General features: G+C 37.5%; 1 protein-coding gene across 1 annotated transcript; it reads right to left on the reverse strand.

Annotated features, from left to right (window-relative positions):
• Positions 1–1,421: 1,421 nt before the first annotated feature.
• On the reverse strand, positions 1,422–13,512 carry LOC103704901 (ubiquitin-conjugating enzyme E2 2). Its single transcript, XM_008788397.3, has 6 exons — positions 13,261–13,512; positions 11,871–12,004; positions 11,741–11,766; positions 7,210–7,299; positions 6,042–6,130; positions 1,422–1,818 (listed from the first exon to the last, which is right to left on the reverse strand). Exons 2-6 carry the CDS (start codon positions 11,993–11,995, stop codon positions 1,690–1,692), a joined length of 459 nt encoding a protein of 152 aa, XP_008786619.1. The 5' UTR covers positions 11,996–12,004; positions 13,261–13,512; the 3' UTR covers positions 1,422–1,689.
• Positions 13,513–14,462: the final 950 nt, after the last annotated feature.

A 14,462-nucleotide genomic window follows, 5' to 3' on the forward strand; every position in this document is an offset into this window, starting at 1 on the left:
GATTCATTCCATTTTTTTTCTCCCGTTTCTCGTGCTCACAGTAATTGCAGTTTAGGACATGGTGAAAAAGGAGATATTTATCAGCTGGGACTGATTCTTCTAGAAATTATCACAGGCAAACCTGCAGAATCCCAAAGCGAATCGGATTCTCTGAAAGTTCAAGTATTTGGCCCCCATCTTATTTGGTGTCATCATAACATCGAGCATCCGATTGTTAGTGCACCAACATAGCTTCCCTTGATCATTTCACACGTAAGAAAAATATAAAATATATAAATAAATCTACCTTAAGCTTTTTAGGACAAGCAATGATTTTAACATAACAAGTGCATGTATACTCGCTGAACAAATTTACTGAGCATTTTTAGCACTTTATATTGGACTTTAAAAAGGAATTTTAAAACTCCATGCGTTTCATATCAAAAGCCCTTCCTTCTGCATAATGACTACCGATTCAACAGAGTATAATCTTGGGCAGGGAGATTTCTCTGAATAGTGAATTTATGGAGCCTCAGATTTTTTTTAAAAAAAAACATTAAAAATAAGCAATTCTGATGCTGAAGTTGGAGTTGGCTTTTTCACTAATAAAAACTTAACACCATTTACCACCAAAAGAAAAGAAAAAAAAAAGGCATAAATAACATTGGAAGTGCTTACTACGTTCTGTAGCTCCAGAAAAGCTTGACCGATGGCCCTGCAAAGCTGAAAGGGATGACCGACTATTCGCAGCACTTTTGCTCTCGATTCCTTGAGAACAGCAGTTGAAATAACCCTTAGTCGTGTATCTAAAGATCCCAGCATGCGTGCCTCGATCGATGATGTTCTTCAGCTCTTGCAGTACTCCATGCAAGTCCGGGATGGTTGGGCCAGCGGCGACAACCTCAGCACCCAATCCTAGATCTGGAGGCGCATTTGCTTCAATTTTTTTCAACTACATTTGTGTCGGGCTGATTGTACTTTAAATCTGTGATAAACTTGCCACCAGTTTAGGTCATGGTAGTTGCTGTTTGTATATTTGCAATTGCAACTTATAGAAGCCATAAGTCAGATATTTGGTGGACGTGATCAAAATCTCAAACCTGTCCATGAGCTCCGCAGCTGCATCCATGAACAACATTCAGAACATTTCATTTCCCTATCTCGTCTTCAGGAGTGCTCTGGGTTAAGCCAAGAAATGCTACGGTATAACCACTCGGTAGTCGAACAAGAGCTCCTGGGATGCAAGCCTGAAGACGAAATAGGGAAACAGAAAAATCCAGGGCAAAGAAAGTCTGAACGGCGTCCAAAAGTCTTCAGGCACCTAAAGCTCAAGATCAGTCCCAGAATGCAATCAAGCACAGGAGGTTCCTAGCAAAACAATTCGTTAGCTGATACACTTAATGGATCAAATGGAGCATCAATTCATCCAACAAGCCAGCTCATCAATGGAATATATATATATATATATAGACAAAGATGGAAACAAATGGTCCAGTCAATATTTGCCTCACAACACAAAACTTAGCAGAATCTTCAAGTGAGAGCTAAAAATGTCCATATCTGAAAGCCACGCAACTATATGTTGACAGCAAGCATGAAGCTGGTGAAGTTGGAATACAATATCTATAGTGCAATTATTAACTACAAATGGCATCCCACAACTTTAGGATGAAGCAAGCACCAGTCGATCAGAGGGGATGGGATCCATCATCAGTCTGCTGTCCAGCTCTGCTCCACAATCTCACGTACTCTCCTATTGTACTCGCGCTTGTTTTCACTGAACATGCGTGCAGCTTCCGAATTCGCAGGCGAATTGGGGTTTGGATCACAGAGCAGTGACTGCAACACAAAAGTGCCTCCAATGTAAATAGATGATACTTCCTACTTTAACTAATGAATTGCCATTGGTAGGCAAAAGTATTAAAGGAGGATTTACAAATAATATTGTCACCACATATACAAAAATGGCCCAGTAAATGACAACGTTGGTTACTTGATACAGGTATGGATATACAAATATCTGTCTCTTAGAGTTTCCACCTGCAGTTGCAAAAATAAAAATGACGGGCCTTTTCATCCTTGGGAGAAGAGAGAGGATAGGGTTCAAGTAATTGCCAAAGAGAATTTTTAACTTTTGACTAGTTATTTAATTTACGCAAGTTAATATAACATACTGTGTATGTAATCTAAAGAAAATCAGGCCAAGGCCCTCTATTGGCCAATTTGCCCAAAACCATGAACAGGCCAACCTACAGACTTTGGGGTCAATATATGGTTCCTATGTGAAAAAACATTCAATCCAAGCATTAAGACCGACCAATGCAATGACCTAACCCAGTCAATTAGCATACTTCTCGTTGACTGGTGCATTACTTGGCCTAAGGTTGATTTCTACATCTTTCAAATTTGTGTAACCACATACAAATCAAGTAAATGATTATAGTACAATATTAGAAAATGCTAATTTCTGGACCTCTATTATGAGAGGAAGAACGCCTTAAATTTACTTATGGAAAAATAACAATGTTTGCTCAGCTGCTATGATCCCATCACTTTTACGTAATCCAACATTTCTCATCTGGCTTATGACCAACTCTTACCCCACATCAATGACCAAGCATTATAATCCCTCTAAGAAATTCCAAGTCTTGCGAAAGTCACCTACCAACATGTAAAGTAGCACAAATCTAATAACTCAACAAAATGTGTGGTAGTCTCTTTAACAAACTACCTGCCTAGAAAGCTTAACGTTGTCTAACAAGCTATAATGACAAGCAGCTGTTTATCTGCCTGGTTGCTGAACAACTTATCAACTTTCGCATTTCTCATCAACAAGGCCCTCATTATTGCATTATCTAATCTATATAAAATTTGTAGATGTGTTTTGTCTTGAGCTCTGTTTGGTTGTCATGAAAATTCACAAAAGTACATACATGTTAGAATGAAGAGAGGAAAAAAGAATAAAATAGGAATTTTCTCATGTTTGGTCAGACTAAGAAGAAACACGATGTCCTGAACTACTTCCCTATCTACTAGTTTATCCCAAAATCATTAGCTTTGGAGGAACCATTTTAGGTCTTTTAGAGAAAATATTGGCCTTTTATTTTCTCTTATCTTGAATATTTGTTTCTTTACCAAACAATCAACAAGAAGATCACTATCTAAAAACTTTCTTTTCTTTAAATTTCTCAACAACTGATAGTGTTACAATTAACCTCAATCTGAAGATGGCATGCTCCAAATTGGAATTCTATAGAATAGGGGATATGAGGTTAGAATAGATGACCTCTGAGCTCAATGGGCACCAAAATCTAAGTGTTAATCGGTAACTAGATCATGTGTGCAAACCTAAGGGAAAGGAACATGGTGAGTGTTAGACAACTTGGAAACAATTGCACTTCCATGGTCACTAATTCAGGAAAATTCTATTGTCCAGAACATTTAATGACTCAAGTGAAATGAAAAACTTAGGAGCAATTACACCCCTTGATCGTAGCTTTTTTTTTATTAGAAACTATATTCTCTTCAGCTTTCTTCATATTATTTTTTTCTCACCCTTAATTCTCACAAATTCTAACCAGTATTTCTGAAACCTGCTGCCTAGATGCCTAGGTGGCTGGCTCTCTAGGCTCAGGTGCACTCTTGACCATCCTGCTAGATGCCAATCCACCTAAGCAGACTAAATAAGAGTAAGACCGCTCAATTACAATATTTGATTACACAAGGGACAAACTATTGAAATATCATAGAGAATAGAATAGGTCAAAGGAACACACCTAAAATAGCAGAAGCTATGATCATAAAGAACGCACTAAAGCGAAGTAGTATGAAAAAGGCAAATCAAGCTGAGCATGCTACACGATGTGCAAAATGAACAGGTGCTCAAGATTTCAAAAGCAACAGGAAAGAAAAACAAAGGCCAAGCTGGGTAATATAAGAAAAATGAGTTTTGACATAGTTTTAGCAACAAGGGGATTTGAATAAACTTTCACAGAAAAAAGGTTCAAGGTCCACTATTTCAGCTTTCAATCTATGACACCCAGACTCGCCACCCCACCCACCATACCCATGTCAACATAAGATGAAACAGCTATAGGTACAAGACATGAGTTCGACACATTATGAATACATGCATTACGAATACCATCACACCAGGTTGTCCAAGAAATTAAGAAATTGGATAACGGACAAGATGGAAGGTAACATGGATGTCTTGACCCTAAAGGAAGGAAGGAAGGGAAGGAGGAGATCAAAGGAAGGGATTGCGTGGCACCCACTTGAGATGAGACAGGCTGTTGGTGGGGCTCTATCTGGCCGACAAGGTCACCAGTACACAGGGGATCAGTGGCTGACGGATTCACTTGCATAGAGACAGAGGTCATGGTGCCACACAAGATAGTTGAGAAAGGGAAAGGCGGATGGGCAAAAGGTCAAGGTTTGATTTATAAACACATGCAATGCACATGGGTTGCAAGGACAGCATTAGATGATGATCCATCCATTTAAATGAACAGATTAAGTTTCAGTCCCTGTTTTGCATATAATTTATCATTCCAAGACTGTCGATAGAAATATTTACTCCCAGCCTTAGTTTTTATTGCAACTTACTTTTCAGTCCCTGGCCTGTGCATAAAACAAGTTTGTATAAAATAGGCATAATTTTGTACATAAGAAGAGACAAGTGGGTATAAAAGATCCTCTTTAGCTAAGTCCTCGTATCCTAATATTTGTGAATAAGATGAATCTGACCTCTCAATATATACCTGCACTTTGAGACCCATATCCAAACCTAGGGCTGCCAGATGAACTAACCAGCTTGAGCTCAACTTGCTCAGCTTGAGAAAAGCTCAAAACAAGCTTGACTGGAAGCTAGACAAATCAAAGCTTGAGGTAACAAAACAAGTTCAAAATTAATTTCAAACCATAGCAAAATTCAACCGACCTCAATAAGGCTTGCATATATTTATAATATATAAATTGGATATTCATAGATATGTACTGTCGGGTAGGTCTTTAATCAGTGTACTTTATGTGTTCTTCGAATTACTTAAACATTAATACAGGCCTGCATTAAGCTTGAATCAAGCTATAATTCAAATATGGACAGAGCTCGAACAAGCTTGAATTGATTTCATCTCAATTTAGAATTATCAAGTTGAAGGCTCATGTTCAGCTTGGCTACAAATTAAGCTAAGCTTGAATAATAAACAAATCAAGCTTAATCCTAGAGTTCAAGCTCAAAATAATTTCAAACCAAGCTTGATCGATGTAGGATATATTTACAGATTTGTCAGATTGAACAGTCGAAGCTTATCGCAGCCTGCATGGAACCAGCAATCTTCTGCAAGGCATATTTTTTCACACAAATATCAGATACGGTGATCTTGGACTTATTGGAAAGGTCTCTTCGAGATCTATAATTGATATTTGATGACATTCGGTCAAACTCAAATCAAAAAGTGGCCAGAAGCTTCAGGTGTAATTAAGTGGCAAGTTTATTCCGAAATTGGTATTATAGCTTGCAAAAGGTTGTAAAGATAGGTTTTGAATTTTGGTAATTATGAATTATTGATTTATTGTTGTAGATTCCACACAATCTCCCTTTCTTCTAAATGTCTCTTCTGAATTCTTCTAGATTCTCTTTATCTATATTTTTCTCTTCCTAAATTTTACACAAAACTTCTATGCTCTCCGTGCTGTGTCATCGATCAAACTTGGCTACATTTCAACCCTGCCCGACCCAATGTAACATAGTTTTCAGCAAATAGCAACAAAACAAAATTGCCAAGAAGTTTCATATAATATTCTGTGGCTTTAAAAGTTCATCTTATTGGTGAAATATGAATAGATTGGAAAGAACAGATAATTATAAATTTGCACCAAAATCATGACAAGAAAATGACTGAAAATAGATTCTAGGCATTATATGGAACTACATTATCATTTGGTTGTAACTCTCACTTCCTTGTCAGGGTTCATTTGTACATGACAGTACAGGGTTAAATAAGCATCAGAACCTTGGATACAAACATTTTTTTTTAAAAAAAAAAGGATTCTCAAACCTGGATTGACGTAAGTATTGCAGCTACATCATATATAGGACTCCATTGATTTTGTAGGATATCCAGGCATATGCTTCCATCCGCATAAACTATAAATATTCAACCACAAAAGGTTAAAATAAGAAAAGGATGGCTTAGCATCCAACATATAACTCTACCAGATAGGTTTAAAATCAGCAAACCGTTACAATAAAATTGGAAGGGAAAAAAAATTATACAATGCAATTCTAATGTCATCACTGAAGCAATTTATAAGCATATCTGAAGAATAATAGCACTCTTTGTAAGATGATGAAATGACAGCCCTGGTAAAAAGGCTTATACCAATAAATTTGTTCATGAGTATACATATAACTTACTGTGCAAAATAGAAGATGGACAAAGTAGTATTCTTCAAAATATAAAGTTAACAATATAACCAAGAAAAAAATCCCCTAACTTTCTGACCTTCCAAGATAGAGCTAGTACTCAGCTAATGGTTCTTCACTCAATAGTCAACTTATCCACCTAATTTTTTTCACTTATTATGACTCATAACAAAGGTGCTGATCTATTCAGATCTCCCAAAATATATTACTAACCATCGTGCAAGAAAAGATTTTAAGACTATAGGGAGGTATAAGAAGGTTAGAACAGGTAAGTAACATGGCCAATATGCACTTTGGGAGCATCATGAGTCAATCAGGCAGACTTTCTTAACTAACTTGATTAATAATAACCTAATGTGTACAATGCCATGTCATCTCTTCCAAAATTAAATACAATGGCATTGCAGTTGTAAAGGAACTTTTCAAAGACCAGGCACCCAACCATGATGTGTTATATTATTACATCATAACACGAGATACTCACAACAAAACTAACCAATCCATTATGGGCAGAATGACCTAAGCTTTGAAAATTAGAAGTTATAGATCCCAATTGACTGATATAGCAAGTAGGAGGCATCAGGTCATCAGCTCTCCGTGCTTGCTGTTGTTGCAAAGTGCTCACGCAGCATAAGTGCTATTGCTATTATTTAGAATGCAGCTTTCTAGAATCAAGATGTATCAGCTTGAGCACTACCTCCACTTTACTCATTACAAAGATACAGTATGAAACAAGACCTAGAAGCAGTGATGCAAGTCCAGATTCCTAAGAGCAGAACAATCTTGATATCAGAACTTACTGTTTGGATGAAACATTCGAGAAACAAAGCGTACGGTTGGTGGTTTATTTGGGTAATCCTCTGAAAACTGAAGTGTCAGTTTGAACGTACCTGACAAACACAAGATAAGTTCATATGTTAGATAAAAAATATCCAAAACAACAAAAATCAACAACTTACAAAGTCATGAAAGCAATTATGTACAAAGCCAGCAAAACCACGTCACCATTACAGGAATTATTTGCAGATTTGAAATGCCATTCACCAATATCATTTAAGATGAGGAAGAAAGCTACTTAAAGATAAGTATATCAAAGCAAGGATTGCATATCTGAAAATGTTGTATCAACATAGTAATGATACACCCAATCATCTCCACATATTGTCCAGAATGGCATGATGAGATGTATAAGGGTAAGAAAATATGCCTAAAGTACTATAATGTTGAACGAGAATAAAAAAACTAATTAATACTGTTGGCAGTGTTACCTACACATAGCACATACCACATTCTGATTGTTTTTAGTTTATCCTTAGTTTTAGAATTTTAGAAAACCAAAGCTAATCTAGAAGCCCTTGAATAAATGCGTTCAAATTTGGGACAAGACCCATAACTGGATTTGACATGCCAGCCTCTCTCTCACACACACACACCCCAACACCCGCACACCCCTGTAATAAGAAGCAGAAGTTTGGGCATTTTAGTCTGTCACTTTTGCGATGGACAATGAAAAAAATAATTGTTACAAGAAAAGTTATTCCACAAAATTTCAAGGAACATGTTCAATGTAGAATTGAGGCAGCCTTGGTTAAAAAGAGGAGATTAAATATGTGTCAGTGAGTCTATGAGGAAAAGACAAGCATAAGTTAACATGGATGGAAGTTGGGAGAGGGAAAAAAAGGAAAAGCATGTAATAATGCTAGACGTGGCCCTTAATAGGATTAGTTGACAAATATCCCCAAAGTTGAAACAACAGTTGATGTTTAGGATTATGGTGAAAGGGCAGTAAGCATATTGCAAATTTACTGGCCTGTCTCTACCTACTGTCTCTCACTTAAGCCAGTCGGGAAACAAATTGCTCTTAGATTATTATTCAGTCAAACTCCTTAAAAGGAAACTAATAAATATCCTGATAGATTCTTCCATGATGCCTCCTCTTCATGCTCCCTCAATAATCAAGCAGCTGTATTTCCATTTCCTAGTCTTGATACTCTGTGTGTTTGTGTCTCACACATATGGAGACAAAGCAAGTAGTCATCTCTCCCATTTCCTACTACAATGGTAACTCTAGCTTAATCATGAGTCTTGGAAGTTCAGCCGTCTTCTTAAACTATGATGAAATCCTTATTAATATATCCATCTATACGTAACTATATATACCATATATAACAATTAATACTATCAATAAACTAACATATATACCTGTAGCATTCCTTATTATTTTGAGAACTAGTACACTCAAGCAACTAAATATTATCATGTACCGTGCAAATTTATTTTCTTAAAGGGCATCAATTTCATTCCTAAGTTAAAGGAAAGTTATCCTACATGTAATGTAGGTTCTCTTAATTATTCCTACTCTGTCTTTGTGTCTCGCACATACGAGTCTTGGTTGCATGAGCTTAAATTGCAAACAGCAGGTTTCTCTACCCACCAACTAGCCTAATAGGTTTCATGGTAGACCCTTTCTTTTTCTAAATTCCCATTAATTCAAGAATGCAATACTAAGAGGCAGCCTGCATTTACCCAACACCAATCCTTGACTCCCCTATTCTACATGACTCCTCTTCCTCTCTCACCCCCCCCCCCCCGGGGAGCAAGAATTCCAACCTTCTCCAACACTAAAATGACAAAAACACCAAAATCTCAATACTAGAAATCCCACTTTATACACTAACTGGATATCAATTCCCAAGCTCTCATTCCTACCATCCAAATAGGGTCATATAGCATGGTTTGCAGTACCATACCATATCAAGCATGCCAACTCATACCAATAGCAAATAGATACTTGATATGCCATCCGTACCAAGTGTCTGTACCAAGAACTGAACCGCACCAACACTGTCAAGTTGGATACTAGTATGGGTACCGAAACCAACATTGCAAACCTTGTCTTATAGATGTGTTATGCTGCACACCTCCACACCCCCCACCCAAAAAAAAAGGAAAACGAAAAAAGAAAAGAAAAGATCTACCTTGGAGGGTGGTGATATATATCCTAACAATGAGCATCACGCCCAAGCGGGCATTTAACACTTTCTTTTATTTTAACATTTTGTTTTTTTGGAAATTTCAAAACCTTCCAATTTTAGTTCTCATTTAACTCATGCAGCATGAGAGCAGGTCTTGGCACAATGGTAATATTACTCCATTGTAACTTGGGTGCCACAAGTTCAAAACACCAAAACAACCTATAGACATGCGGGAGGAAGGTTGCAAACATTTGACCATCCTCACACCCTGTAATGGTTAGAGCTTCATGCATTGAGATGGTCTATTTAACACACATAGCATATGCCCAAAACTACTCCAAGTAAAAAAAAAAAAGGGGTGTCTTGGTCCTCTTATTATCATCTTTCTAGACCTATCTATGTGATATGGAACAAAAGGCATTGCATGGCATCTAGGGCCTAAAGTGTGTGGATTTCTAAACCTCCTTGCTTCTTCTGGAGCAATGACTTTTTAATTTAGGTCACATTAATTTGGTGTCATAAGAAATTTGATCTTTGGTGATGAATTTCTTTATCAAGTAATTTTTTTAATGCATATTGAGTTGCAAAGAGTTATAGCTCATAGAAATCCTCGAATAAATGGACACTGATGAAACACAATGATGGAATTTAGCAAGGTTCGCAATCTTGGTACTGATATCGTATCAATACCTTATTGGTTCAGTTCGGTACAATGCGCATCCTATACTAAAATAACTTTCTAACCATTTTTCTCAATTTTTATCTCGGTACACCTCGATACAAGTCGATACGCTTTGGTATGGCCCAGTACGAACCTTAGTACGTCTCGGTATAGGTCAATACACTTCGATATAGATCAGTATGCCTTGGCATGGGATGGTACGTCTCGGTATGCGATGGTATAGGGCTTGTACCGACTCAAAGTTGAATTTCGTACCAATTTTCTCCTAGTATGATACACCCCATACCGGGTGGTATACGGCAGTATGGTAGGCCCTGGATTTTAGTTTTAGGATATATGATAAGATCCATGAAAATGCATGAGGGTAAGCCTTGGCGCGCAACAGTAAGAATGCTCTATGGCGACCCGGTGTCAGATTTGAAATATGGAAATTGCCTTTTCACAAGGATAAGGCCACGTACATCTGACACTTCCCAAACTCCACAGTAGTAAGAGCCTCGTGCACTAAGATGCCCTTTATCAATGAAAATTCAAATAATAAATTTATAATTATATTAAAAAAATTTATTTTTTTTGGAAAACGAATGTCCATCAACGAGGCATTATTTATTCAAATTCTCAAATGGCCAATTCGAATTTTTAGTAAAAAGATTTTTTTTATAGAAGTCGAGTTCTAGTCTCTTCAGGAGCGAATGTTAAAGAGGACGTCTTCAACTCATCAAACCTGTAAATTTGAGGTCTTTTCGAAGCCTTCATATATAACTCCACAAACCTTATAAATTGTAATTAAAACGTTGACTATTGATCAATGTTGGAGAAAATATACACCCCCTCATTCTCTCGTCCTCTCTTCTCTCTGTCTCCCTATACTATCTGCCCATAATGAAAATGGCATCCTAGGCCACCTCATCTTTCTCTCAACTCCATCAATAAACTATCTTTTCTACTCTCTAGACTATTGGCAGGATTCAAGGTACTTGAAGGCATCCAATGCTATTAAAAAAAAAGATTTCTTCCTGTTTGTTCGGGAAAAGAATTATGATCCTATCTTGTCTTTTTTAAAGCTGAGTTATTTCAGTATCCAGGCATAAAATCAATTGCTAGAGGATTTCCACTTAATGGCTTATTTGGATAAGTCACATATGGCTTCACCGTGTACCATGCCAAACTACATACCCCTGCATACAAGGAAATAGAAAGCAAAAACATAGAAAATAAATATTATAACAGTCCATCTGAAATAAAAAAATCAAAACATATGTATTAAGGAACTTAAAGCATATCAAAACACAAGAAATAATGCATGACAACATAGCTTGGCATCTTGAGTTATGTCACATACTATTAAACCTAGCAACAACACTATAAGGATCACATAATAAAACCAGTCTTGTGCAAATGCAATATTATCATTAGGATGTGGAAACAGACAGCATAAAATGATGCCACATTAATATTATTGACCATGCCTTTGAAGTGCAAGGGAAAAGGGTAACTGAGATGCAAAATTAGTAAATGTTAACTATTTTTTAAAAAAATATACTGATGTAAGAAATACATCAGATTAAATAAATAAATTATTGATAACTACAGCAAACAATAACAAGTCAGTCTCATGCTTCAACTTCCATCTTCTTTTGTGAGCCAAATGTTTAAGTACTTAAATTGCCTCACCTCCATCCCAAGGGGTGTCATCAGGGCTGCAAAACAAAACCCAAGAACAGAGTATCAGCAAAAGTCACCACATAAAGCAACATCTAGAAAAATATGATAATAGAGTTTCTACAGTTTCTTACAAACATACCCAAATATAACAGCATTCCAAAGCATGATGTTATTGTCCTGGGGAGCGCCGCTGATTCCTGCAGGAGGATCCTGTTGCAATCTCTTAAAATCCCTCATCAACCTCTTCCTTGCAGGGGTCGACATCCTCACCACCTATATCATCCATACCATTTTATGCCAACCACAAAGGGAGAAAAGGAAAAAGAAAAAGAAAATGAAAATAGGATGTAAAAAATCAGTTTATATCCCAGAGATAGATAAACATAACCAGTACAGAAGTAAATCGGTTTTCTCTAAAAAAATATTAGCTAGAAGCCAAGTGAAGATCAGCTTCTTTAAGCCCATAAGCAAGATGCTAAAAAGTTGACAGCTTCCGTGTTCAAACAAGATTAACATCATACAAAATGGAGAGCTTCGCATATGTCAAAATTAAAATTCAGGAATGCCCCACATATGAATCAGATCCCAATTCTTGATAACACATATGCAAATTTCATCACACCATGATTTTGTAAAGAGGTGCACTGGAATGCATAATCAATCAAAAAATCAAATTCAAAAAAAGCAACCAAGATTCAAATCTTGAGTCTCTTGGTTAAAGATGGATGCATGTAGAAACACTACAGCTAAACAGAGGACTTATTCAAAGGCTCTGGTGACACAATTAGTTCAAGTCCACTTGGTACCAGCTTAGCAGAATCTACAGCCGAACCTAGCGTTCCAGCAACTGCAGACAGAATTAACCCAACCTAGGTTTTTTCTTACCAAGATCTGTTCCATCGCCAAATTGAAGAAGAAAAAAAAACATACCAAAAACAAAAAGAAAAGGATCAAGAAATCATTTCGGACCAACAAAAGGGAAGAAATGCAAAATAAATTTATTTCCTATAAATACACAGCTAGAACCTATAAAAAAAAAAGTAAAACTGGCATTCTCCGAACATCCTGTTTAGGGCTAAAAATCTGATCAGTTGCTGTATTGCGCCGCCTAATTATGAAAAAAGTTCCTATTTGCCGCATTAAAACAGGATCAAAATCCTGAGAATAGATACATCAAAGAAGAAATTTGGGATTAACCCCATGTACGAATCGAATCACAAATCTCAATAAAGACGCATGCAGATCTCATAAAACAAGATCCGGAAGAGCAACCAAGAATGAAAATCGTATTTTCCTTCATCCAGGGGTTGCTTACAGGCCCCAGTGAGGCAGTGACTCGAATAATGCGACTGCAATCCACACTAGATCAACAGAACCCGCAATCGAAACTAGGGTTTTCCCGTAACTGCAGACGAATTAGGGTTTCCCTATCTAGATCCATTTACCATCAAATCGCGCATGCGAAGAGACGAAAAACCACGAAACAATCTAAGACAACATCAAAAGAGCGGCGATAATGATTCCTTTACCTGTAATCCACCGCGGCGAGCACCGCCGCCGATCCCTTTCCTAGCGTTTTAGCACCGCTAGCGCCGGCGTCTGGCAAAGCAAATTTCTCGTCTTTTTTCCTACTGGTAAGCCGAGAGAGGAGAGATCAGATCGGGTCCCCGTTCATAGGGAGGGAGTAGGAGAGGGAGAGAGAGAACGAGGGGGTCGGAAGCAAGATATAGAAAGTCCAAAGTGGGCGAACGTTAGGGCTCTTTTCTGGGCTGAAATTAATTTAGAGTTTTATCAACTTGTTTTCATTATTTTTACATCATGTCCGCCGCCCCGTCCCCACGGAGTCGCCCGAACAAGTGATCGAGCCGTCAGATCCGCTCCAGGTTTCACTCGGCTATTGGATGCCTTGGGAAGTTGGACGGCGGATATGGATTCGCATAGGAATTCCCATGCGGGTTCTTAATCTATCGCATTTCTCAAGGGTCCCCTCCCCTGGACCGCCGGATATGGTTTAGATATCCGGGACCAGCGCAAAGCCAATAAGACCCACCAATAATTTCAATGGCTTTTGAGAAAGCCCCCAAAAGAGATAAAGTATCAGTCATTACAATTACAATAAAGCAATAACGAAATGGAATATTTTTTTTCTTGAGCAATATTTATTTAAAAATAAATGGCAACTTCGTGCAATGGCCTTATTGCCAAGTCTACCACTTGGGATGGGGAAGTCATTAGGAAGGAGAAAAGACCAGCTTTGATAAGTAATTAGTAGGTTAATTTGCCTCTCGGGATGTATGGCTTTTATTTAACTACTATATTTAGCTATATCCAGTACAGCCTTCAGTGAAGTGTGTTGAAGTGTGTTGAAGTGTGTTAATCTTATGCATGAAAAATTAGTTCCGGCACTCGGCCTGCCGGGATTAGCACAAACTTGGAAAGTATATTTTTGAGTTATATGCATCATATTCCGTACCCAGAATTTTACATACAATGAGGTTTCTCGTTCAGACAACTGGAAAAAATGGGGGGAAAACTGAAATTAAACTGAGACACCTTTGGATCATGCTGGTTATTAAACTATCATCCAAGCAACTGTTTGATGTTTTGCTGGAATTATTCAGGTTATCAACGACTCTCTTGTTTTAATCATCTGAGAAGAGGGGGTCCCACCCTCCCATCCAAAGTAGACTCAATCCCAGGTCACTTGTACCATCCACCAGTGGCTTAACCC

Source organism: Phoenix dactylifera, chromosome 9, assembly GCF_009389715.1.
Source record: "Phoenix dactylifera cultivar Barhee BC4 chromosome 9, palm_55x_up_171113_PBpolish2nd_filt_p, whole genome shotgun sequence".
In the NCBI taxonomy this organism is placed as follows: Eukaryota; Viridiplantae; Streptophyta; class Magnoliopsida; order Arecales; family Arecaceae; genus Phoenix; species Phoenix dactylifera.

Coding starts and splice junctions, on each gene's coding strand:
- LOC103704901 (XM_008788397.3), bottom strand. CDS start 11,995: ATGTCGACCCCTGCAAGGAAGAGGTTGATGAGGGATTTTAAGAGATTG. Junction 11,767..11,870: donor TGGAATGCTGTTATATTTGG/GTATGTTTGTAA, acceptor TTTGTTTTGCAG/CCCTGATGACACCCCTTGGG. Junction 6,131..7,209: donor TCGAATGTTTCATCCAAACA/GTAAGTTCTGAT, acceptor GAATATTTATAG/TTTATGCGGATGGAAGCATA.